Source organism: Leptidea sinapis, chromosome 2 (assembly GCF_905404315.1).
Source record: "Leptidea sinapis chromosome 2, ilLepSina1.1, whole genome shotgun sequence".
Lineage (NCBI taxonomy): Eukaryota > Metazoa > Arthropoda > Insecta > Lepidoptera > Pieridae > Leptidea > Leptidea sinapis.
In genome coordinates this window covers 1,581,552-1,608,793 of record NC_066266.1, presented here as the reverse complement: position 1 = coordinate 1,608,793, position 27,242 = coordinate 1,581,552, and the positions used below count along the sequence as shown (strand labels likewise).

Here is a 27,242-nt window from a genome sequence, read left to right as displayed (position 1 = left end):
ACTTCCCACAGCATTTCAAAAAAATTTAGATAGCAGAGGAACGAGATGGAAATACATACCTCCAGGAGCTCCTAACTTCGGTGGTTTATGGGAAGCCGGTGTGAAATCCACAAAATACCACTTAAAACGTATTTTAAAAAACTCAACACTAACATTTGAAGAATTATACACCGTTCTTACCCAAATTGAAGCTTGTTTAAACTCCCGCCCATTAAAAGCTTTAGGCGAAGATCTAGATTATTTGACACCTGCTCATTTTCTTATTGGAGATCCAACGGTTACGATACTAGACAGCAGTTACGAGAAGGTTGCAATCTCTCATTTGAATCTTCAACAACGTCCAAAGTGGTTGAAACCTAAATTTCAGATAGGCCTTGGACAGCTGGTGCTGATTAAAGATTCAAGATTGTCGCTTGGAGATTGGCAACGTATTGAGAAAATGTGTCCAGGGAAAGACGGTCTCACTCGAGTTTACGATGTCCGTACCAGCACTGGAATAAAGCAGCGTGCAATCTCAAAATTGTGTCACTTGCCAGATTAAAACAAGAACAAGACTGTCCTTGGCGGCGGAGGATGTTCAAGTTGATTTGATATGTGGTTTTGATTGGATTCCAATAGATGGCGCTATAAATATAGAAGCAATTATTTTACCTTGCGCTATTAATGTTTATTTAGATAATCGTATTATTTGTCAATCATTTGTAGTAGTCAATTCAAAACAAATATACAGTGAATATCAGTTCGGTTTTATTATAACAGTGTAGTAGTGAAGTGTCTTCGTGAAAGTTAGGGTTCCCTGGTGCTGGGTACAACATATGTATTACACAGGGTAATAGCTTTAAGGGTAAATGTTCTATAATAAAGTCCCAGCCACTCAGGTTATCTATAAATAAATTTAAATGAAATTGATCCGTCCTACTCGTAAATCCTATTACTCCACAGCTGAATATCTAAATGACAGCCTGGGACTGGATTGTGATTATTTTATAGCGATAGAAATTACTGTACAATATTGTCTATATTTTTTGAAAAGAAAAAAGCGCAAAAAAAGAATGCTGGGAGAGTTTCTTGCGCCGCGTCTTCTCTCTCAGAGTGCCATTTGTTTCCGAAGCGGTAGTAGTATCTAGTATATTAGAAATGACATCAAAAAGAATTCTAAAGGAATCAATTTTGAGAAATTAAATGCCTTTTATTAAGAAACTGAATTATTTACCGATAGATTTGGTTCATCTTTGAATAAAAATTTATCTTCCGAAAACTTAAAAACACTAAACAAAGAACAAGGATTATTCTGAAAAGCTGGCATCTTTCTGGTCGTATGTCTGAGGATCTTTAGATCAGCTCAGCAGGTCAATATCTGCACGCCTGTCGTCTGTTTGTGTTCTTTTTTAGAGTTCCGTACCACAAAAGGAAAAAAATGGATCCCTTATGAGATCACTTTGTTGTCCATGAGTCTGTCTGTCTATCAAGACCCTTTATCTCATTAGCACGAGTAGGTATCGAGCTGAAATCAAAAGAATATAATCAAGACTACAGTCTCTTGAAGCTGTGAAAAAATCCGACTTCTAAGTGAACATAGAAAAAAGATAAGACCGTGTATGCCGCAAAAAATGGTTTCTGTTTTTGGACTTCCTCTTATTACTTAAAATGAATGTAAGAAACTGATGTTATGAACTATAATGTTGTGTTAGGTAAGATATATCTTGGGATCATAATATCCCAGCCATCTATATATTTTTGCCATCGCACTGTATGGTCATTTATGCCCTTGCGTTTAAACTCTGGAGACCTGAACTTGGATAACAAACTTGGTGAAAGTAGTTTGTTATGCTTTGTTTTTTTAAATCATGTAACAAATTGACCCCATCGCGGAAATAATAGGAATCAGTGGTTACCAGGACTGGTAAGTAGCTACGATAGGTTTGTTAAAAGTCCTGCAGAGTTAAAATAGTTTCTTGAACTTGTTTAAGTCTTTCTTCTATTTCATTTATCACAGAAAATCAGGTACCTACAGACAGTGTCAAAAACATCATAGATATAAAGATAGGGACATAATTTTAGGGATAGAGGAAACATTTTTTGTAAATGTAATGTGATTTAATGTAATTTTTGTACCAGCCTCGTCCGTATCAACGCGTGTATCTACAGGTTGCCTACCTTTAAACCGGTGTTAGACCTCTTCGTACCGAAACCCGTTCAGCGAACTCTGTTTTCCTAAAACGCATTTATCTTAAGCAGTTGCTAATTCCATTCTAGGGTCGGATGACCTAATGGAGGAATTGGCAAATTTGTCTTTGCCACCTTGGCTTTGAATTCACTAGGGACGAGAGACAAAAATAATGGTGACTGCTTATGGGCAGTTGGATTTTTGATTAAAGTGAATAAGAAAGCAGCTTTTTTCCGAGTCAAGAATATATTATAAATAATAGCAGTGCTCGCTTTTTCGTTAGCGTGTACTTAAGACTATCTCGTCTTGGTAATTTCAGATAAAACGCAATATTGTAATGGGATTGTGCAAATGTCATTTACAATCTGCAAAAAGAGGAAAACATTTTCTTAAAAGTTGGCAACATTCATATGTCTGGTATTGTCAGACACAATGTTCAGAGGTGATCACTATACAGTATATTAAACAGTATGCCTCTTAATGTTTGTTATTTAGTAAAACGTTTCAATTACATCAAAAATTATGGTTTATAATATTTATTTTCTTTTCAGGATCTGACATCCTTTCAAACGATGAAGCACAGTCCAAGCCTCTTGGACCAGGAAATCTAGGTACTGATACTGTTTTACTTACATCAAGTAACATCTTCACACTTGAACTAAGATGCAAAGATACGTATTAATATCAAAGTAAGAAATTGCCGTATTGTCCTATACTGTTTTGTTTCGTAAGAGATAACTTTTGATCGTCATATCCCAGCCATCTATACATTTGTTCCATCACACGGTATGGTCATTTATGATTTGCGGTTAAACTCTAGAGACCTGAACTTGGACAATAAACTCTGTGAAGGTAGTTTGTTTTGCTTTGTTTTTGCGGAAGTAATGGGAATCTGTTGTGACTGACAGAATTGGTTAGTACGTACGTAGGGTTTTTTTTTAAATGAAAATAAGAGACGAGACCAGGATAAGGATGTTCAGCTGATGGTAACGATACGCGCTGTCGCTGTGGCTGAGCGGCACTACAATAAATCTCGCCACCTTGAGACATAAGATGTTAGTCTCATTTGCCCATTTCACTAGCTACGGCGCCTTTCAGACCGTAACACAAAAATATTTACATATAACTGCTTCACGGCAGAAATAGGCGCCGTTTTGGTGCCCATTTCTAAATACAACTTGTAATGGTGAATATTATACAACCTTTTGTTTTGAACTTACCCACTGGTGAACGTAATAAGTATTAACAAAAAGATATAATACTTGATACAGATTATGACTTACCTCTATGGAATGGATGTTTCGTATTGCAACAACCATTTTTTTTTTTAATTTTTTGTTTTTTTTTTTTACTTCCAATATCACAGTATATGTAATTGTACTTATTATATGATTTATTTAATCAAAACGAAAAATGTCAGAACCTTCGCAGAAGGAAATAAGTTTCGGAGGTAATTGAATCTATAATTTAATTAACATCTAAATCATACCACCATTATATCTTTAGGCTTAGGAATATATAATACTTTCAGTACGCCAGGCAAGCCGTGAGTTGCACGGCATCCGGGAAAATCAAGTAAGAATAAAAAGAAAAAGAAATATATAAAATATTAATTGCCCACATTACATTGCCTTTATCTACCATCCTGAGAGCTATAGTCCAATTCGTCTGATCCGGTACGTTGCTCTGCAACTCCACATCAGGCGCATGGTTGTTGGTAATGCGGCGGCCAGGAAAGTGAGTTTGCCAAAGCGGTTTGCAGGTCTGATTTGGTGTACCGTCGGATTTTTTCAAGCAACCAAGGTTTCGCTCTTGGTGGCTCGAAAGGATGTTTTTGCCTTAGCCGCATAGTTTGTGGATTCTATGTTGGTGCAGAAGCATCTCCAGCCACTATGCGATGTATATGCTTTTACAACAAGATCCCAGAAAATGTTCACAACAAATGTTTTACGAAATTCAAAAGAATTGTTAAAAAAACGTTTTCGGGTTTAAAAATGTAGAGCTCTGAGTTTCTTGTGCTTATTCTTCTTAGGTCATAGGTATACTTTTTTGAACGAGGTATAGTTTTTGACTTTCAATAAGAAATATCATATCCTATTTTGAATAGAAATTTTAATTGGTCAATTGGTGGGTTCACTGGTATATTACCCAATTACAGATAAAGAACTATTTTTCTATGTATAGTTATGAAGCATAAAAGATGAAAGCAAGCTCATATTTTTAATATTAGGTACATTTCTTCTGTTTCTAATATTACAGTGTCTATAATTGTTTTAATTTGATTTACTTAATCAACGGGAAAATATGCAGGACCTTCGCACAAGGGAAAAGGCAACACAGGTAGTTAAATGAATCTATAATTTATGATATGTTTTAAAGGTGTCATCCGTTCGATTATAGTATTATATAAATCATCGTCATCAGCCGAAAAACGTCCACTGCTGGACACAGGCCTAGCCCAAAGATCTCTACGACGATCGGTCCAATATATTGTCGCGTAGCAACGCTTCGACGTATTTCACGAGAGTTGTCAAACATCATATCGTGCAGCAACGTACATGACGAGAGTTGTCAAACTTCAAGACATTGAAAATTTCAACAGCTCCGTCAGCAATACTCGTAGCTTTAGCGTAAAAGTGTTTACTTTACCCACTCACCCACTCTGTGTCAATATTAAGGTAACCTTGACCAGATTGTCGGTCCATCTTATTGAAGGCCTACGAAACTACGTCTTCCGGTACGTGGTCGCCTTTCAAGGAATTTACTGCCCCACCGTCCATCTGTCCGTCGACCTATGTGCCTTGCCCACTACCACTTCAGTTTCGCAATCATTTGACTTTGGTTCTCCTCATTTCTGATTCGATCTCGCAGGGAAACTCCGAGCATAGCCACCTCCATTGCCCTCTGAGCGAACATGAGCTTTCTCATCAGCCCAGAATTAGCGACCACGTCTGAGTATTAAGTCATCACTGGCAATACACACTGGTTTGAAACTTCGTTTTCAGACACTGTGATATTTTTATTTTATTATGTCCGAGTTGGGTTCGACGAGTGACCTCTTTCGCGAAAATAGGCCTACCTAACTGGATTGTCCAAGGTAGACGTACTCACATGATTAAGACAGAAATAGGCGCCGTTTGGTGCCCATTTCTAAATACATCTTGTAATGGTGAATATTATACAACCTTTTGTTTTGAACAAAAAGATATTATACTTGATACAGATTATGACATTAACTAACGCGCATCGCGTGCCGGTCACACCGGCTCCCGTGTAAAATAACAATTAAAAATAGTAATTCCACTAAAATCTACAATATGTTGTTTTAAATTAATTAAGCAAGGCAAATACGTGCAGTGTGTGACTTTTGCAAGTTCCTGTGTTAATATAATAAAGTTATAATATTATAATAGAATATTTATTATGTGTTTTTAAACAGTGGTGATTTCAAACAATTACGACAACAGAGTGCTACATAAAATATAAATAACTATACACAAGTGAAACAGAATAATCATGCTTCTTTACTGATACTTCTTTAGAGTGATTACAATCATAATCGTAGATTCAGTGCACTTGTCGAGTTCTGTTCAGCGTTGTGACTCGTCGTGTGTTCTCGAATAAATACCTGCTTAGTGGCCGCTCTTCATTTACGTACTGCTGTCAGTAGAATAGATACTATTATTTCAATCTTAATCATAACTGCTTGCATAGCACTGTGTAAACGACTACGGTCAGCACAGGTTGACATCAGTGGGTCGTGGTTCCAATCCAACAAATTTATGTGCATTTTTTTTATTTTATAATTTGTTTATATCTAAAAATTTATTAATATTATTTTTTGTTAGAATTTATTATAACTGATATAAACTTATAATGGCCCCTTCAAACATTTGTGCTAGCTGTCATAATGTGTTGCCAAAAAAGGATTATTTGTGCTGCCATATCTGTAAGCTAAAATACGATCTAGATTGTGCAAATGTCCCACGCAAGCGCTTTATTGAGATGGTCGCAGGACAAAAAGCGTCATTCAGGTGTCCTGAATGCTCTGAGAGGCAGCCTAAAGATGACAATGCAAACACGTTATCGCAAGCTCGCGCAAATTCCGATGGAAGCGCCCATGATATGAGCTCTCAAGAAACAAGCCCCGGAAGTGAACCTTCATGCTCTGATAATATAACACAGCGAATAAAGCCCTCACATAGATCCCCTCCACAGCTGCCAGAAATAGAACCATTTGTTACTGAAGAAAAATTGCGAGATATTTTACAACAGGAGTTATCTTCAGTCCTCACCGTGACAATCAAACGATTGGTTACGTCGGAACTTAACAATCTCACTGAAAAGGTAGCCGAGTTCCAAGACACAATCAGCTTCCTGAACCGACAATTTGAAGACATAAAATCATCGCTAGAACAAAAGAATATTGACATAGTCCATTTAAAAAAAGATAATGAGAGGTTAACATCTACTGTCACTGATCTAACGAACCGGCTAAGCTCCGTCGAACTTCATGTACGAGAGAACAATATACTTATTAATGGGATCCCAGAGAATAGATCAGAGAATTTATTTGAAACTGTAATTCAGATTGCCAAGACTGTGGACTGTCCTCTCACTCAGGATGATGTACAACACGTGACAAGAGTGGCTAAATTAACAAATGACAGTAATAGACCTCGATCCGTCGTAGTTAAGTTAGGTACCCCGCGCAAACGTGACGTCGTTCTGGCTGCTGTGAGCAAATTTAACAAGAAGAATCCGCAAGATAAGTTAAACTCTCGCCATCTTGGTATTGGAGGAACTAAAAAACCTATATTTGTATCCGAACATCTAACTCCATTTACCAATGCTCTTTACGCGGCTACCCGTTTGAAAGCAAAACAGATGCAGTATAAGTTTGTATGGATTCGCAATGGGCGCGTTTTTACGAGAAAAAATGAAAACTGCCAAGCCTTGCTTATTAAGAACAACGAAACCTTAAATCTTTTAACTTAATTTAGTATATTAAATTGTAAACTTAGTATATAATTGTAGCTTAATAATTTATTGTTTTTCTCTATAGTTTTTTTATAAGATGCTTAACATTTATTACCAAAATGCTCAAGTGTTGAGAACTAAGACGACAAACTTTCTAAAGAACTTATCAACTTCTAATTATAAGGTCATCGCTCTTAACGAAACTTGGTTGAGATCCAGTATTTCAAACAATGAATTATTTGACAACAGATATACCGTCTATCGTAGGGATCGTTCGAGTTCTAGCAATACTAAATCAGATGGTGGAGGAGTTATGTTAGCAGTCTCTAAGGACATTTCTTCTTTCAGGGTTGAGTCATAGGATTCAGATGTCGAGGATTTATGGGTCACATTACATGTTAATATTAATCAAGCAATAAAAAAACTTTCTATATGTGTGGTATATCTACCTCCACCTGTAAAAATTGGGACGTTGACACAATTTTTGGACAAAATTGACTTAGCTTTCAACTTAAACGATAACGTCATTATAGTTGGTGATTTCAACCTAGGGTTTATTAACTGGAAGTCACAAGCAAACGAAGTTTTTATGACTCCCTCTAACTATAACAATACTCTTGGCTTTGCCTTAGTTAATTTTATGTCTATGAATAACCTAAAGCAATTTAATTGTATTAGTAATAGCGATGACCGCTTTTTAGATTTAGTATTGAGTAACATGTCTAATATTAATGTATCAGCCCCACCTGACGTGTTAAGTAGGACATATACGAATCATCCTAGCTTATTGTTAAATATTGAAAGTTCTGGAATATCATTTTTGCGAGCGAGAGGTAATGCAAAACTAAATTTTTATAAAGGTGACTATGTTTCTATTATCAATGATCTAAAAACTATTGATTGGAATCGAAGGCTATGCGTCCATGATAACGTAAATAGTATGGTATCTGAGTTCTATAAAATAATTAACAATATCATTAACAAATTTGTTACTAAAACAACCAACATGAGATCTAAATATCCGGTATGGTTCAGCTCTTCCTTAATAAAATTTCTTGCTGAAAAAGAAAAATTACGTAAGAGGTTCCGAATATATAAAAATCCTAGAGATGAATTAGAGTATCACATGATTAGAAAGCGTTGTCATAAACTTTATGATGATTGCTATACTAAATACAAGCGAAATATTGAAGCAAACATTCCAAATAATCCAAAATGTTTTTGGAGTTTTGTTAAAAATAAAAAAGGCGGCCATTCAACACTTCCCTCTTGTATGAAAATGGATAATGTTACAGCACAAACAGCAGCGGATATTGCCAATCTATTTTCATATCAATTTTCTTCTATACACTCTTGTGGTCAGCGTCGCGTTCGCAGTTCTAGTCTAGTCGATATTGATAATGTTCATTCTCTGATGTCCCCGAGCTTCAGTGAAGCTGAAATATCTCAGAAAATAAAAGGACTCGACATTAATAAAGGAGCTGGGCCAGACTCGATTCCTCCTCTCTTTGTTAAACGATGTAGGTTTGCAATATCATTACCCTTAACTATTATCTTCAATAGATCACTTAAAGAAGGTGTATTTCCTGAAGAATGGAAAAAGTCTCGTGTTGTACCTGTATATAAAAAGGGGGATATTACCGACGTAAAAAATTACCGTCCTATATGCATTTTGTCTTGTTTTTCCAAGCTTTTTGAATCAGTCCTTCATCCTATTATCTCCAAAAATATTGACAGTTTGATCTCCGATGAGCAACATGGTTTCAGGAAGGGCCGTTCAATTCAAGCGAACCTCATCTCTTTTGTCACCGAAGTATGTCAAGAATTGGACAATGGGCGACAGATTGATGCGATATATACGGACTTTAGTAATGCCTTCGATAAAGTCATTGATTTTTTGATTCAGAAGCTAAGTAATTATGGAATTGGAGGAAACTTACTGAAGTGGTTCGAGTCATATCTTCATAATAGACTTCAGTCAGTAGTTGTAGGAGGCACTGAATCTAATTCATATATTGCGCGATCCGGTGTTCCCCAGGGATCCCACCTAGGACCGTTGCTCTTTTTGATATTTGTGAATGACGTTAGGAATTATATCAAATATTGTAAAGCATCCCTCTTCGCCGATGATTTAAAAATTTATAAAGTTATCAACTCTGCCTCTGAGGCTGCTTTTGTTCAAAGTGATCACAATGGTATAAAAGATTGGGGCCTATTAAATGGTATGATCCTAAATGCAAGCAAATGTTTTCATATTAAGTACACTAGAAAAAAAAACCGCTTGTTACAGTGTATGAGCTCGATGGCGCACCATTAAAAGAAGTGCAGGACATTCGTGACTTGGGGGTAACTATTGATAGCAAACTAACGTTTATTGCACAAGTTAATAAAGTAGTTACCACATCCGCACGAATGTTAGGATTTCTAAAGCGAAACTCGAATTGTTTCGGCTCCAAAACGAAAACAATTCTATATAACGCTCTAGTGCGCAGTCATATCGAATATGGTAGTATTATATGGAATATACGATCCATTCGCAACGCATCGAGAGTATCCAAAGAGCATTCACACGACACCTTGCATACATTAGTACTGGATTCTCTCATAGACACCCGTTCCATCAGCGCCTCAGGAAATTTAATATGATTTCATTGTTCGATCGGAGATCTCTTTCCGGAGTAATATTTTTGTACAAACTCTTAAACGGTCAAATACAATGTAGTAACCTCTTGCAGAATATTAACCTTGCTGTTCCATATTTATTCCCAAGGTTCAAAATCAAGAGAATATTCCAAGTTCCTTCTGTAAAATCCAACCTGGGAGTTCAGGCGCCTCTCGCTCGAATTCTTCGCGAGTACAATAAGTTAAACGATACCAATTCAGAACTTGATATATTCGGTGGTGGGCTGGTCAGGCTTAAAGAAAGTGTTGTTAAACACTTAGCTCGTACTCAATCGCATTTGTCAAATAAGTAGTTTTTCTATTTTTTCGTCTTCATTATTTTCATTATTTTAATAATTAATTATATTATTAATTATAATTTGTACTTTCACTTTTTATTTTTTTGTTTTTATTATAGATTTGATAGTATTAGTTCTATTTTTCATAAGTATTTAGGGAGTATTTGTTGTAATTTTTATGTTCACCATAATTGTCGTATACTTTAGAACTACTAATTGTAACATTAGATTAAGAAAATTGTATTGTATATGATGTGGTGTGCTTTAATAAATAAATAAATAAATGATTTACCTCTATGGAATGGATGTTTCGTATTGCAACAACCATTTTGTTTCTAATTTTTTGTTTTTTTTTACTTCCAATATCACAGTATATGTAATTGTTCTTATTATATGATTTATTTAATCAACTCGATAAATGTCAGGACCTTCGCAGAAGGAAATAAGTGACGGAGGTAATTGAATCTATAATTTAATTAACATCTAAATCATACCACCATTATATCTTTAGGCTTAAGAATATATAATACTTTCGGTACGCCAGGCAAGCCGTGAGTAGCACGGCATCCGGGAAAATTAAGGTCTTGTCGTCCTGATTTAAGTGGAAGAAATATATTAAATATTAATTGCCCACATTACATTGCCTTTATCTACCATCCTGAGAGCTATAGTCCAATTCGTCTGATCCGGTACGTTGCTCTGCAACTCCACATCAGGCGCATGGTTGTTGGTAATGCGGCGGCCAGGAAAGTGATTTTGCAAAAGCGGTTTGCAGGTCGGATTTGGTGTACCGTCGGATTTTTTCAAGCAACCAAGGTTTCGCTCTTGGTGGCTCGAAAGGATGTTTTTGCCTTAGCCGCATGGTTTGTGGATTCTATATTGGTCCAGAAGCATCTCCAGCCACTATGCGATGTATATGCTTTTACAACAAGATCCCAGAAAATGTCCAAATCAAATGTTTTACGAAATTCAAAAAAATTGTTAAAAAAACGTTTACGTGTTAAAAAATATTAAGAGCTCTGAGTTTCTTGTGCTCGTTCTTCTTAGGTCTGAGGTATACTTTTTTGAACGGGGTATAGTTTTTGACTTTCAATAAGAAATATTATATCCTATTTTGAATAGAAATTTTAATTGGTCAATTGGTGGGTTCACTGGTATATTACCCAATTACAGATAAAGAACTATTTTTCTATGTATAGTTATGAAGCATAAAAGATGAAAGGAAGCTCATATTTTTAATATTAGGTAAATTTCTTCTGTTTCTTATATCACAGTGTCTATAATTGTTTTAATTTGATTTACTTAATCTACAGGAAAATATGCAGGACCTTCGCACAAGGGAAAAGGCAACACAGGTAGTTAAATGAATCTATAATTTATGATATGTTTTAAACGTGTCATCCGTTCGATTATAGTATTATATAAATCATCGTCATCAGCCGAAAAACGTCCACTGCTGGACACAGGCCTAGCCCAAAGATCTCTACGACGATCGGTCCAATATCGTCGCGTAGCAACGCTTCGACGTATTTCACGAGAGTTGTCAAACATCATATCGTGCAGCAACATACATGACGAGAGTTGTCAAACTTCAAGACATTGATAATTTTAACAGCTCCGTCAGCAATACTCGTAGCTTTAGCGTAAAAGTGTTTACTTTACCCACTCACCCACTCTGTGTCAATATTAAGGTAACCTTGACCAGATTGTCGGTCCATCTTATTGAAGGCCTACGAAACTACGTCTTCCGGTACGTGGTCGCCTTTCAAGGAATTTACTGCCCCACCGTCCATCTGTCCGTCGACCTATGTGCCTTGCCCACTACCACTTCAGTTTCGCAATCATTTGACTTTGGTTCTCCTCATTTCTGATTCGATCTCGCAGGGAAACTCCGAGCATAGCCACCTCCATTGCCCTCTGAGCGAACATGAGCTTTCTCATCAGCCCAGAATTAGCGACCACGTCTGAGTACCGTAAGTCATCACTGGCAATACACACTGGTTTGAAACTTCGTTTTCAGACACTGTGATATTTTTATTTTATTATGTCCGAGTCGGGTTCGACGAGTGACCTCTTTCGCGAAAATAGGCCTACCTAACTGGATTGTCCAAGGTAGACGTACTCACATGATTAAGACAGAAATAGGCGCCGTTTTGGTGCCTATTTCTAAATAAATCTTGTAATGGTGAATATTATACAACCTTTTGTTTTGAACTTACCCACTGGTGAACGTAATAAGTATTAACAAAAAGATATTATACTTGATACAGATTATGACTTACCTCTATGGAATGGATGTTTCGTATTGCAACAACCATTTTTTTTTTAATTTTTTGTTTTTTTTTTTTACTTCCAATATCACAGTATATGTTATTGTTTAAGTGACGGAGGTAATTGAATCTATAATTTAATTAACATCTAAATCATACCACCATTATATCTTTAGGCTTAAGAATATATAATACTTTCAGTACGCCAGGCAAGCCGTGAGTTGCACGGCATCCGGGAAAATCAAGGTCTTATCGTCCTGATTTAAGTGGAAGAAATATATTAAATATTAATTGCCCACATTACATTGCCTTTATCTACCATCCTGAGAGCTATAGTCCATTTCGTCTGATCCGGTACGTTGCTCTGCAACTCCACATCAGGCGCATGGTTGTTGGTAATGCGGCGGCCAGGAAAGTGATTTTGCAAAAGCGGTTTGCAGGTCGGATTTGGTGTACCGTCGGATTTTTTCAAGCAACAAAGGTTTCGCTCTAGGTGGCTCGAAAGGATGTTATTGCCTTAGCCGCATGGTTTGTGGATTCCATATTGGTCCAGAAGCATCTCCAGCCACTATGCGATGTATATGCTTTTACAACAAGATCCCAGAAAATGTCCAAATCAAATGTTTTACGAAATTCAAAAGAATTGTTAAAAAAACGTTTGCGTGTTAAAAAAATTAAGAGCTCTGAGTTTCTTGTGCTCGTTCTCCTTAGGTCTGAGGCATACATTTTGAACGGGGTATAGTTTTTGACTTTCAATTAAAAATATCATATTCTATTTTGAATAGAAATTTTAATTGGTCAATTGGTGGGTTCACTGGTATATTACCCAATTACAGATAAAGAACTATTTTTCTATGTATAGTTATGAAGCATAAAAGATGAAAGCAAGCTCATATTTTTAATATTATGTAAATTTCTTCTGTTTGTTATATCACAGTGTCTATAATTGTTTTAATTTGATTTACTTAATCAACAGGAAAATATGCAGGACCTTCGCACAAGGGAAAAGGCAACACAGGTAGTTAAATGAATCTATAATTTATGATATGTTTTAAAGGTGTCATCCGTTCGATTATAGTATTACAAAAAACATCGTCATCAGCCGAAAAACGTCCACTGCTGGACACAGGCCTAGCCCAAAGATCTCTACGACGATCGGTCCAATATATTGTCGCGTAGCAACGCTTCGACGTATTTCACGAGAGTTGTCAAACATCATATCGTGCAGCAACATACATGACGAGAGTTGTCAAACTTCAAGACATTGATAATTTCAACAGCTCCGTCAGCAATACTCGTAGCTTTAGCGTAAAAGTGTTTACTTTACCCACTCACCCACTCCGTGTCAATATTAAGGTAACCTTGACCAGATTGTCGGTCCATCTTATTGAAGGCCTACGAAACTACGTCTTCCGGTACGTGGTCGCCTTTCAAGGAATTTACTGCCCCACCGTCCATCTGTCCGTCGACCTATGTGCCTTGCCCACTACCACTTCAGTTTCGCAATCATTTGACTTTGGTTCTCCTCATTTCTGATTCGATCTCGCAGGGAAACTCCGAGCATAGCCACCTCCATTGCCCTCTGAGCGAACATGAGCTTTCTCATCAGCCCAGAATTAGCGACCACGTCTGAGTACCGTAAGTCATCACTGGCAATACACACTGGTTTGAAACTTCGTTTTCAGACACTGTGATATTTTTATTTTATTATGTCCGAGTCGGGTTCGACGAGTGACCTCTTTCGCGAAAATAGGCCTACCTAACTGGATTGTCCAAGGTAGACGTACTCACATGATTAAGACAGAAATAGGCGCCGTTTTGGTGCCTATTTCTAAATAAATCTTGTAATGGTGAATATTATACAACCTTTTGTTTTGAACTTACCCACTGGTGAACGTAATAAGTATTAACAAAAAGATATAATACTTGATACAGATTATGACTTACCTCTATGGAATGGATGTTTCGTATTGCAACAACCATTTTTTTTTTAATTTTTTGTTTTTTTTTTACTTCCAATATCACAGTATATGTTATTGTTTAAGTGACGGAGGTAATTGAATCTATAATTTAATTAACATCTAAATCATACCACCATTATATCTTTAGGCTTAAGAATATATAATACTTTCAGTACGCCAGGCAAGCCGTGAGTTGCACGGCATCCGGGAAAATCAAGGTCTTATCGTCCTGATTTAAGTGGAAGAAATATATTAAATATTAATTGCCCACATTACATTGCCTTTATCTACCATCCTGAGAGCTATAGTCCATTTCGTCTGATCCGGTACGTTGCTCTGCAACTCCACATCAGGCGCATGGTTGTTGGTAATGCGGCGGCCAGGAAAGTGATTTTGCAAAAGCGGTTTGCAGGTCGGATTTGGTGTACCGTCGGATTTTTTCAAGCAACAAAGGTTTCGCTCTTGGTGGCTCGAAAGGATGTTATTGCCTTAGCCGCATGGTTTGTGGATTCCATATTGGTCCAGAAGCATCTCCAGCCACTATGCGATGTATATGCTTTTACAACAAGATCCCAGAAAATGTCCAAATCAAATGTTTTACGAAATTCAAAAGAATTGTTAAAAAAACGTTTGCGTGTTAAAAAAATTAAGAGCTCTGAGTTTCTTGTGCTCGTTCTCCTTAGGTCTGAGGCATACATTTTGAACGGGGTATAGTTTTTGACTTTCAATTAAAAATATCATATTCTATTTTGAATAGAAATTTTAATTGGTCAATTGGTGGGTTCACTGGTATATTACCCAATTACAGATAAAGAACTATTTTTCTATGTATAGTTATGAAGCATAAAAGATGAAAGCAAGCTCATATTTTTAATATTAGGTACATTTCTTCTGTTTCTAATATCACAGTGTCTATAATTGTTTTAATTTGATTTACTTAATCACCAGGAAAATATGCAGGACCTTCGCACAAGGGAAAAGGCAACACAGGTAGTTAAATGAATCTATAATTTATAATATGTTTTAAAGGTGTCATCCGTTCGATTATAGTATTACATAAATCATCGTCATCAGCCGAAAAACGTCCACTGCTGGACACAGGCCTAGCCCAAAGATCTCTACGACGATCGGTCCAATATATTGTCGCGTAGCAACGCTTCGACGTATTTCACGAGAGTTGTCAAACATCATATCGTGCAGCAACATACATGACGAGAGTTGTCAAACTTCAAGACATTGATAATTTCAACAGCTCCGTCAGCAATACTCGCAGCTTTAGCGTAAAAGTGTTTACTTTACCCACTCACCCACTCCGTGTCAATATTAAGGTAACCTTGACCAGATTGTCGGTCCATCTTATTGAAGGCCTACGAAACTACGTCTTCCGGTACGTGGTCGCCTTTCAAGGAATTTACTGCCCCACCGTCCATCTGTCCGTCGACCTATGTGCCTTGCCCACTACCACTTCAGTTTCGCAATCATTTGACTTTGGTTCTCCTCATTTCTGATTCGATCTCGCAGGGAAACTCCGAGCATAGCCACCTCCATTGCCCTCTGAGCGAACATGAGCTTTCTCATCAGCCCAGAATTAGCGACCACGTCTGAGTACCGTAAGTCATCACTGGCAATACACACTGGTTTGAAACTTCGTTTTCAGACACTGTGATATTTTTATTTTATTATGTCCGAGTCGGGTTCGACGAGTGACCTCTTTCGCGAAAATAGGCCTACCTAACTGGATTGTCCAAGGTAGACGTACTCACATGATTAAGACAGAAATAGGCGCCGTTTTGGTGCCTATTTCTAAATAAATCTTGTAATGGTGAATATTATACAACCTTTTGTTTTGAACTTACCCACTGGTGAACGTAATAAGTATTAACAAAAAGATATAATACTTGATACAGATTATGACTTACCTCTATGGAATGGATGTTTCGTATTGCAACAACCATTTTTTTTTTAATTTTTTGTTTTTTTTTTTACTTCCAATATCACAGTATATGTTATTGTTTAAGTGACGGAGGTAATTGAATCTATAATTTAATTAACATCTAAATCATACCACCATTATATCTTTAGGCTTAAGAATATATAATACTTTCAGTACGCCAGGCAAGCCGTGAGTTGCACGGCATCCGGGAAAATCAAGGTCTTATCGTCCTGATTTAAGTGGAAGAAATATATTAAATATTAATTGCCCACATTACATTGCCTTTATCTACCATCCTGAGAGCTATAGTCCATTTCGTCTGATCCGGTACGTTGCTCTGCAACTCCACATCAGGCGCATGGTTGTTGGTAATGCGGCGGCCAGGAAAGTGATTTTGCAAAAGCGGTTTGCAGGTCGGATTTGGTGTACCGTCGGATTTTTTCAAGCAACAAAGGTTTCGCTCTTGGTGGCTCGAAAGGATGTTATTGCCTTAGCCGCATGGTTTGTGGATTCCATATTGGTCCAGAAGCATCTCCAGCCACTATGCGATGTATATGCTTTTACAACAAGATCCCAGAAAATGTCCAAATCAAATGTTTTACGAAATTCAAAAGAATTGTTAAAAAAACGTTTGCGTGTTAAAAAAATTAAGAGCTCTGAGTTTCTTGTGCTCGTTCTCCTTAGGTCTGAGGCATACATTTTGAACGGGGTATAGTTTTTGACTTTCAATTAAAAATATCATATTCTATTTTGAATAGAAATTTTAATTGGTCAATTGGTGGGTTCACTGGTATATTACCCAATTACAGATAAAGAACTATTTTTCTATGTATAGTTATGAAGCATAAAAGATGAAAGCAAGCTCATATTTTTAATATTAGGTACATTTCTTCTGTTTCTAATATCACAGTGTCTATAATTGTTTTAATTTGATTTACTTAATCACCAGGAAAATATGCAGGACCTTCGCACAAGGGAAAAGGCAACACAGGTAGTTAAATGAATCTATAATTTATAATATGTTTTAAAGGTGTCATCCGTTCGATTATAGTATTACATAAATCATCGTCATCAGCCGAAAAACGTCCACTGCTGGACACAGGCCTAGCCCAAAGATCTCTACGACGATCGGTCCAATATATTGTCGCGTAGCAACGCTTCGACGTATTTCACGAGAGTTGTCAAACATCATATCGTGCAGCAACATACATGACGAGAGTTGTCAAACTTCAAGACATTGATAATTTCAACAGCTCCGTCAGCAATACTCGCAGCTTTAGCGTAAAAGTGTTTACTTTACCCACTCACCCACTCCGTGTCAATATTAAGGTAACCTTGACCAGATTGTCGGTCCATCTTATTGAAGGCCTACGAAACTACGTCTTCCGGTACGTGGTCGCCTTTCAAGGAATTTACTGCCCCACCGTCCATCTGTCCGTCGACCTATGTGCCTTGCCCACTACCACTTCAGTTTCGCAATCATTTGACTTTGGTTCTCCTCATTTCTGATTCGATCTCGCAGGGAAACTCCGAGCATAGCCACCTCCATTGCCCTCTGAGCGAACATGAGCTTTCTCATCAGCCCAGAATTAGCGACCACGTCTGAGTACCGTAAGTCATCACTGGCAATACACACTGGTTTGAAACTTCGTTTTCAGACACTGTGATATTTTTATTTTATTATGTCCGAGTCGGGTTCGACGAGTGACCTCTTTCGCGAAAATAGGCCTACCTAACTGGATTGTCCAAGGTAGACGTACTCACATGATTAAGACAGAAATAGGCGCCGTTTTGGTGCCTATTTCTAAATAAATCTTGTAATGGTGAATATTATACAACCTTTTGTTTTGAACTTACCCACTGGTGAACGTAATAAGTATTAACAAAAAGATATAATACTTGATACAGATTATGACTTACCTCTATGGAATGGATGTTTCGTATTGCAACAACCATTTTTTTTTTAATTTTTTGTTTTTTTTTTTACTTCCAATATCACAGTATATGTTATTGTTTAAGTGACGGAGGTAATTGAATCTATAATTTAATTAACATCTAAATCATACCACCATTATATCTTTAGGCTTAAGAATATATAATACTTTCAGTACGCCAGGCAAGCCGTGAGTTGCACGGCATCCGGGAAAATCAAGGTCTTATCGTCCTGATTTAAGTGGAAGAAATATATTAAATATTAATTGCCCACATTACATTGCCTTTATCTACCATCCTGAGAGCTATAGTCCATTTCGTCTGATCCGGTACGTTGCTCTGCAACTCCACATCAGGCGCATGGTTGTTGGTAATGCGGCGGCCAGGAAAGTGATTTTGCAAAAGCGGTTTGCAGGTCGGATTTGGTGTACCGTCGGATTTTTTCAAGCAACAAAGGTTTCGCTCTTGGTGGCTCGAAAGGATGTTATTGCCTTAGCCGCATGGTTTGTGGATTCCATATTGGTCCAGAAGCATCTCCAGCCACTATGCGATGTATATGCTTTTACAACAAGATCCCAGAAAATGTCCAAATCAAATGTTTTACGAAATTCAAAAGAATTGTTAAAAAAACGTTTGCGTGTTAAAAAAATTAAGAGCTCTGAGTTTCTTGTGCTCGTTCTCCTTAGGTCTGAGGCATACATTTTGAACGGGGTATAGTTTTTGACTTTCAATTAAAAATATCATATTCTATTTTGAATAGAAATTTTAATTGGTCAATTGGTGGGTTCACTGGTATATTACCCAATTACAGATAAAGAACTATTTTTCTATGTATAGTTATGAAGCATAAAAGATGAAAGCAAGCTCATATTTTTAATATTAGGTACATTTCTTCTGTTTCTAATATCACAGTGTCTATAATTGTTTTAATTTGATTTACTTAATCACCAGGAAAATATGCAGGACCTTCGCACAAGGGAAAAGGCAACACAGGTAGTTAAATGAATCTATAATTTATAATATGTTTTAAAGGTGTCATCCGTTCGATTATAGTATTACATAAATCATCGTCATCAGCCGAAAAACGTCCACTGCTGGACACAGGCCTAGCCCAAAGATCTCTACGACGATCGGTCCAATATATTGTCGCGTAGCAACGCTTCGACGTATTTCACGAGAGTTGTCAAACATCATATCGTGCAGCAACATACATGACGAGAGTTGTCAAACTTCAAGACATTGATAATTTCAACAGCTCCGTCAGCAATACTCGCAGCTTTAGCGTAAAAGTGTTTACTTTACCCACTCACCCACTCCGTGTCAATATTAAGGTAACCTTGACCAGATTGTCGGTCCATCTTATTGAAGGCCTACGAAACTACGTCTTCCGGTACGTGGTCGCCTTTCAAGGAATTTACTGCCCCACCGTCCATCTGTCCGTCGACCTATGTGCCTTGCCCACTACCACTTCAGTTTCGCAATCATTTGACTTTGGTTCTCCTCATTTCTGATTCGATCTCGCAGGGAAACTCCGAGCATAGCCACCTCCATTGCCCTCTGAGCGAACATGAGCTTTCTCATCAGCCCAGAATTAGCGACCACGTCTGAGTACCGTAAGTCATCACTGGCAATACACACTGGTTTGAAACTTCGTTTTCAGACACTGTGATATTTTTATTTTATTATGTCCGAGTCGGGTTCGACGAGTGACCTCTTTCGCGAAAATAGGCCTACCTAACTGGATTGTCCAAGGTAGACGTACTCACATGATTAAGACAGAAATAGGCGCCGTTTTGGTGCCTATTTCTAAATAAATCTTGTAATGGTGAATATTATACAACCTTTTGTTTTGAACTTACCCACTGGTGAACGTAATAAGTATTAACAAAAAGATATAATACTTGATACAGATTATGACTTACCTCTATGGAATGGATGTTTCGTATTGCAACAACCATTTTTTTTTTAATTTTTTGTTTTTTTTTTTACTTCCAATATCACAGTATATGTTATTGTTTAAGTGACGGAGGTAATTGAATCTATAATTTAATTAACATCTAAATCATACCACCATTATATCTTTAGGCTTAAGAATATATAATACTTTCAGTACGCCAGGCAAGCCGTGAGTTGCACGGCATCCGGGAAAATCAAGGTCTTATCGTCCTGATTTAAGTGGAAGAAATATATTAAATATTAATTGCCCACATTACATTGCCTTTATCTACCATCCTGAGAGCTATAGTCCATTTCGTCTGATCCGGTACGTTGCTCTGCAACTCCACATCAGGCGCATGGTTGTTGGTAATGCGGCGGCCAGGAAAGTGATTTTGCAAAAGCGGTTTGCAGGTCGGATTTGGTGTACCGTCGGATTTTTTCAAGCAACAAAGGTTTCGCTCTTGGTGGCTCGAAAGGATGTTATTGCCTTAGCCGCATGGTTTGTGGATTCCATATTGGTCCAGAAGCATCTCCAGCCACTATGCGATGTATATGCTTTTACAACAAGATCCCAGAAAATGTCCAAATCAAATGTTTTACGAAATTCAAAAGAATTGTTAAAAAAACGTTTGCGTGTTAAAAAAATTAAGAGCTCTGAGTTTCTTGTGCTCGTTCTCCTTAGGTCTGAGGCATACATTTTGAACGGGGTATAGTTTTTGACTTTCAATTAAAAATATCATATTCTATTTTGAATAGAAATTTTAATTGGTCAATTGGTGGGTTCACTGGTATATTACCCAATTACAGATAAAGAACTATTTTTCTATGTATAGTTATGAAGCATAAAAGATGAAAGCAAGCTCATATTTTTAATATTAGGTACATTTCTTCTGTTTCTAATATCACAGTGTCTATAATTGTTTTAATTTGATTTACTTAATCACCAGGAAAATATGCAGGACCTTCGCACAAGGGAAAAGGCAACACAGGTAGTTAAATGAATCTATAATTTATAATATGTTTTAAAGGTGTCATCCGTTCGATTATAGTATTACATAAATCATCGTCATCAGCCGAAAAACGTCCACTGCTGGACACAGGCCTAGCCCAAAGATCTCTACGACGATCGGTCCAATATATTGTCGCGTAGCAACGCTTCGACGTATTTCACGAGAGTTGTCAAACATCATATCGTGCAGCAACATACATGACGAGAGTTGTCAAACTTCAAGACATTGATAATTTCAACAGCTCCGTCAGCAATACTCGCAGCTTTAGCGTAAAAGTGTTTACTTTACCCACTCACCCACTCCGTGTCAATATTAAGGTAACCTTGACCAGATTGTCGGTCCATCTTATTGAAGGCCTACGAAACTACGTCTTCCGGTACGTGGTCGCCTTTCAAGGAATTTACTGCCCCACCGTCCATCTGTCCGTCGACCTATGTGCCTTGCCCACTACCACTTCAGTTTCGCAATCATTTGACTTTGGTTCTCCTCATTTCTGATTCGATCTCGCAGGGAAACTCCGAGCATAGCCACCTCCATTGCCCTCTGAGCGAACATGAGCTTTCTCATCAGCCCAGAATTAGCGACCACGTCTGAGTACCGTAAGTCATCACTGGCAATACACACTGGTTTGAAACTTCGTTTTCAGACACTGTGATATTTTTATTTTATTATGTCCGAGTCGGGTTCGACGAGTGACCTCTTTCGCGAAAATAGGCCTACCTAACTGGATTGTCCAAGGTAGACGTACTCACATGATTAAGACAGAAATAGGCGCCGTTTTGGTGCCTATTTCTAAATAAATCTTGTAATGGTGAATATTATACAACCTTTTGTTTTGAACTTACCCACTGGTGAACGTAATAAGTATTAACAAAAAGATATAATACTTGATACAGATTATGACTTACCTCTATGGAATGGATGTTTCGTATTGCAACAACCATTTTTTTTTTAATTTTTTGTTTTTTTTTTTACTTCCAATATCACAGTATATGTTATTGTTTAAGTGACGGAGGTAATTGAATCTATAATTTAATTAACATCTAAATCATACCACCATTATATCTTTAGGCTTAAGAATATATAATACTTTCAGTACGCCAGGCAAGCCGTGAGTTGCACGGCATCCGGGAAAATCAAGGTCTTATCGTCCTGATTTAAGTGGAAGAAATATATTAAATATTAATTGCCCACATTACATTGCCTTTATCTACCATCCTGAGAGCTATAGTCCATTTCGTCTGATCCGGTACGTTGCTCTGCAACTCCACATCAGGCGCATGGTTGTTGGTAATGCGGCGGCCAGGAAAGTGATTTTGCAAAAGCGGTTTGCAGGTCGGATTTGGTGTACCGTCGGATTTTTTCAAGCAACAAAGGTTTCGCTCTTGGTGGCTCGAAAGGATGTTATTGCCTTAGCCGCATGGTTTGTGGATTCCATATTGGTCCAGAAGCATCTCCAGCCACTATGCGATGTATATGCTTTTACAACAAGATCCCAGAAAATGTCCAAATCAAATGTTTTACGAAATTCAAAAGAATTGTTAAAAAAACGTTTGCGTGTTAAAAAAATTAAGAGCTCTGAGTTTCTTGTGCTCGTTCTCCTTAGGTCTGAGGCATACATTTTGAACGGGGTATAGTTTTTGACTTTCAATTAAAAATATCATATTCTATTTTGAATAGAAATTTTAATTGGTCAATTGGTGGGTTCACTGGTATATTACCCAATTACAGATAAAGAACTATTTTTCTATGTATAGTTATGAAGCATAAAAGATGAAAGCAAGCTCATATTTTTAATATTATGTAAATTTCTTCTGTTTGTTATATCACAGTGTCTATAATTGTTTTAATTTGATTTACTTAATCAACAGGAAAATATGCAGGACCTTCGCACAAGGGAAAAGGCAACACAGGTAGTTAAATGAATCTATAATTTATGATATGTTTTAAAGGTGTCATCCGTTCGATTATAGTATTACATAAATCATCGTCATCAGCCGAAAAACGTCCACTGCTGGACACAGGCCTAGCCCAAAGATCTCTACGACGATCGGTCCAATATATTGTCGCGTAGCAACGCTTCGACGTATTTCACGAGAGTTGTCAAACATCATATCGTGCAGGAACATACATGACGAGAGTTGTCAAACTTCAAGACATTGATAATTTCAACAGCTCCGTCAGCAATACTCGTAGCTTTAGCGTAAAAGTGTTTACTTTACCCACTCACCCACTCCGTGTCAATATTAAGGTAACCTTGACCAGATTGTCGGTCCATCTTATTGAAGGCCTACGAAACTACGTCTTCCGGTACGTGGTCGCCTTTCAAGGAATTTACTGCCCCACCGTCCATCTGTCCGTCGACCTATGTGCCTTGCCCACTACCACTTCAGTTTCGCAATCATTTGACTTTGGTTCTCCTCATTTCTGATTCGATCTCGCAGGGAAACTCCGAGCATAGCCACCTCCATTGCCCTCTGAGCGAACATGAGCTTTCTCATCAGCCCAGAATTAGCGACCACGTCTGAGTACCGTAAGTCATCACTGGCAATACACACTGGTTTGAAACTTCGTTTTCAGACACTGTGATATTTTTATTTTATTATGTCCGAGTCGGGTTCGACGAGTGACCTCTTTCGCGAAAATAGGCCTACCTAACTGGATTGTCCAAGGTAGACGTTCTCACATGATTAAGACAGAAATAGGCGCCGTTTTGGTGCCTATTTCTAAATAAATCTTGTAATGGTGAATATTATACAACCTTTTGTTTTGAACTTACCCACTGGTGAACGTAATAAGTATTAACAAAAAGATATAATACTTGATACAGATTATGACTTACCTCTATGGAATGGATGTTTCGTATTGCAACAACCATTTTTTTTTTAATTTTTTGTTTTTTTTTTTACTTCCAATATCACAGTATATGTTATTGTTTAAGTGACGGAGGTAATTGAATCTATAATTTAATTAACATCTAAATCATACCACCATTATATCTTTAGGCTTAAGAATATATAATACTTTCAGTACGCCAGGCAAGCCGTGAGTTGCACGGCATCCGGGAAAATCAAGGTCTTATCGTCCTGATTTAAGTGGAAGAAATATATTAAATATTAATTGCCCACATTACATTGCCTTTATCTACCATCCTGAGAGCTATAGTCCATTTCGTCTGATCCGGTACGTTGCTCTGCAACTCCACATCAGGCGCATGGTTGTTGGTAATGCGGCGGCCAGGAAAGTGATTTTGCAAAAGCGGTTTGCAGGTCGGATTTGGTGTACCGTCGGATTTTTTCAAGCAACAAAGGTTTCGCTCTTGGTGGCTCGAAAGGATGTTATTGCCTTAGCCGCATGGTTTGTGGATTCCATATTGGTCCAGAAGCATCTCCAGCCACTATGCGATGTATATGCTTTTACAACAAGATCCCAGAAAATGTCCAAATCAAATGTTTTACGAAATTCAAAAGAATTGTTAAAAAAACGTTTGCGTGTTAAAAAAATTAAGAGCTCTGAGTTTCTTGTGCTCGTTCTCCTTAGGTCTGAGGCATACATTTTGAACGGGGTATAGTTTTTGACTTTCAATTAAAAATATCATATTCTATTTTGAATAGAAATTTTAATTGGTCAATTGGTGGGTTCACTGGTATATTACCCAATTACAGATAAAGAACTATTTTTCTATGTATAGTTATGAAGCATAAAAGATGAAAGCAAGCTCATATTTTTAATATTAGGTACATTTCTTCTGTTTCTAATATCACAGTGTCTATAATTGTTTTAATTTGATTTACTTAATCACCAGGAAAATATGCAGGACCTTCGCACAAGGGAAAAGGCAACACAGGTAGTTAAATGAATCTATAATTTATAATATGTTTTAAAGGTGTCATCCGTTCGATTATAGTATTACATAAATCATCGTCATCAGCCGAAAAACGTCCACTGCTGGACACAGGCCTAGCCCAAAGATCTCTACGACGATCGGTCCAATATATTGTCGCGTAGCAACGCTTCGACGTATTTCACGAGAGTTGTCAAACATCATATCGTGCAGCAACATACATGACGAGAGTTGTCAAACTTCAAGACATTGATAATTTCAACAGCTCCGTCAGCAATACTCGCAGCTTTAGCGTAAAAGTGTTTACTTTACCCACTCACCCACTCCGTGTCAATATTAAGGTAACCTTGACCAGATTGTCGGTCCATCTTATTGAAGGCCTACGAAACTACGTCTTCCGGTACGTGGTCGCCTTTCAAGGAATTTACTGCCCCACCGTCCATCTGTCCGTCGACCTATGTGCCTTGCCCACTACCACTTCAGTTTCGCAATCATTTGACTTTGGTTCTCCTCATTTCTGATTCGATCTCGCAGGGAAACTCCGAGCATAGCCACCTCCATTGCCCTCTGAGCGAACATGAGCTTTCTCATCAGCCCAGAATTAGCGACCACGTCTGAGTACCGTAAGTCATCACTGGCAATACACACTGGTTTGAAACTTCGTTTTCAGACACTGTGATATTTTTATTTTATTATGTCCGAGTCGGGTTCGACGAGTGACCTCTTTCGCGAAAATAGGCCTACCTAACTGGATTGTCCAAGGTAGACGTACTCACATGATTAAGACAGAAATAGGCGCCGTTTTGGTGCCTATTTCTAAATAAATCTTGTAATGGTGAATATTATACAACCTTTTGTTTTGAACTTACCCACTGGTGAACGTAATAAGTATTAACAAAAAGATATAATACTTGATACAGATTATGACTTACCTCTATGGAATGGATGTTTCGTATTGCAACAACCATTTTTTTTTTAATTTTTTGTTTTTTTTTTACTTCCAATATCACAGTATATGTTATTGTTTAAGTGACGGAGGTAATTGAATCTATAATTTAATTAACATCTAAATCATACCACCATTATATCTTTAGGCTTAAGAATATATAATACTTTCAGTACGCCAGGCAAGCCGTGAGTTGCACGGCATCCGGGAAAATCAAGGTCTTATCGTCCTGATTTAAGTGGAAGAAATATATTAAATATTAATTGCCCACATTACATTGCCTTTATCTACCATCCTGAGAGCTATAGTCCATTTCGTCTGATCCGGTACGTTGCTCTGCAACTCCACATCAGGCGCATGGTTGTTGGTAATGCGGCGGCCAGGAAAGTGATTTTGCAAAAGCGGTTTGCAGGTCGGATTTGGTGTACCGTCGGATTTTTTCAAGCAACAAAGGTTTCGCTCTTGGTGGCTCGAAAGGATGTTATTGCCTTAGCCGCATGGTTTGTGGATTCCATATTGGTCCAGAAGCATCTCCAGCCACTATGCGATGTATATGCTTTTACAACAAGATCCCAGAAAATGTCCAAATCAAATGTTTTACGAAATTCAAAAGAATTGTTAAAAAAACGTTTGCGTGTTAAAAAAATTAAGAGCTCTGAGTTTCTTGTGCTCGTTCTCCTTAGGTCTGAGGCATACATTTTGAACGGGGTATAGTTTTTGACTTTCAATTAAAAATATCATATTCTATTTTGAATAGAAATTTTAATTGGTCAATTGGTGGGTTCACTGGTATATTACCCAATTACAGATAAAGAACTATTTTTCTATGTATAGTTATGAAGCATAAAAGATGAAAGCAAGCTCATATTTTTAATATTAGGTACATTTCTTCTGTTTCTAATATCACAGTGTCTATAATTGTTTTAATTTGATTTACTTAATCACCAGGAAAATATGCAGGACCTTCGCACAAGGGAAAAGGCAACACAGGTAGTTAAATGAATCTATAATTTATGATATGTTTTAAAGGTGTCATCCGTTCGATTATAGTATTACATAAATCATCGTCATCAGCCGAAAAACGTCCACTGCTGGACACAGGCCTAGCCCAAAGATCTCTACGACGATCGGTCCAATATATTGTCGCGTAGCAACGCTTCGACGTATTTCACGAGAGTTGTCAAACATCATATCGTGCAGCAACATACATGACGAGAGTTGTCAAACTTCAAGACATTGATAATTTCAACAGCTCCGTCAGCAATACTCGCAGCTTTAGCGTAAAAGTGTTTACTTTACCC

At 37.4% G+C, this 27,242-nt stretch overlaps 1 protein-coding gene across 47 annotated transcripts in view; it reads left to right on the top strand.

The window, feature by feature from the left end:
* LOC126972369 (keratin, type I cytoskeletal 9-like) overlaps positions 1 to 27,242 on the top strand; it is a 71,564-nt gene that overhangs the window by 41,218 nt on the left and 3,104 nt on the right. For 2 of the 47 annotated variants that reach the window (XM_050819073.1, XM_050819070.1), the window contains exons 3-14: positions 2,719 to 2,779; positions 4,467 to 4,507; positions 10,533 to 10,562; positions 11,421 to 11,462; positions 13,354 to 13,395; positions 15,287 to 15,328; positions 17,221 to 17,262; positions 19,155 to 19,196; positions 21,089 to 21,130; positions 23,023 to 23,064; positions 24,957 to 24,998; positions 26,890 to 26,931. In XM_050819073.1, the coding sequence (XP_050675030.1) occupies positions 2,719 to 2,779; positions 4,467 to 4,507; positions 10,533 to 10,562; positions 11,421 to 11,462; positions 13,354 to 13,395; positions 15,287 to 15,328; positions 17,221 to 17,262; positions 19,155 to 19,196; positions 21,089 to 21,130; positions 23,023 to 23,064; positions 24,957 to 24,998; positions 26,890 to 26,931 (510 nt within the window). Of the gene's footprint in view, positions 1 to 2,718; positions 2,780 to 4,466; positions 4,508 to 10,532; positions 10,563 to 11,420; positions 11,463 to 13,353; positions 13,396 to 15,286; positions 15,329 to 17,220; positions 17,264 to 19,154; positions 19,198 to 21,088; positions 21,132 to 23,022; positions 23,065 to 24,956; positions 24,999 to 26,889; positions 26,932 to 27,242 lie in introns of those variants that run through there. The other 45 variants (XM_050819164.1, XM_050819155.1, XM_050819352.1 and 42 more) reach the window with 42 other exon arrangements.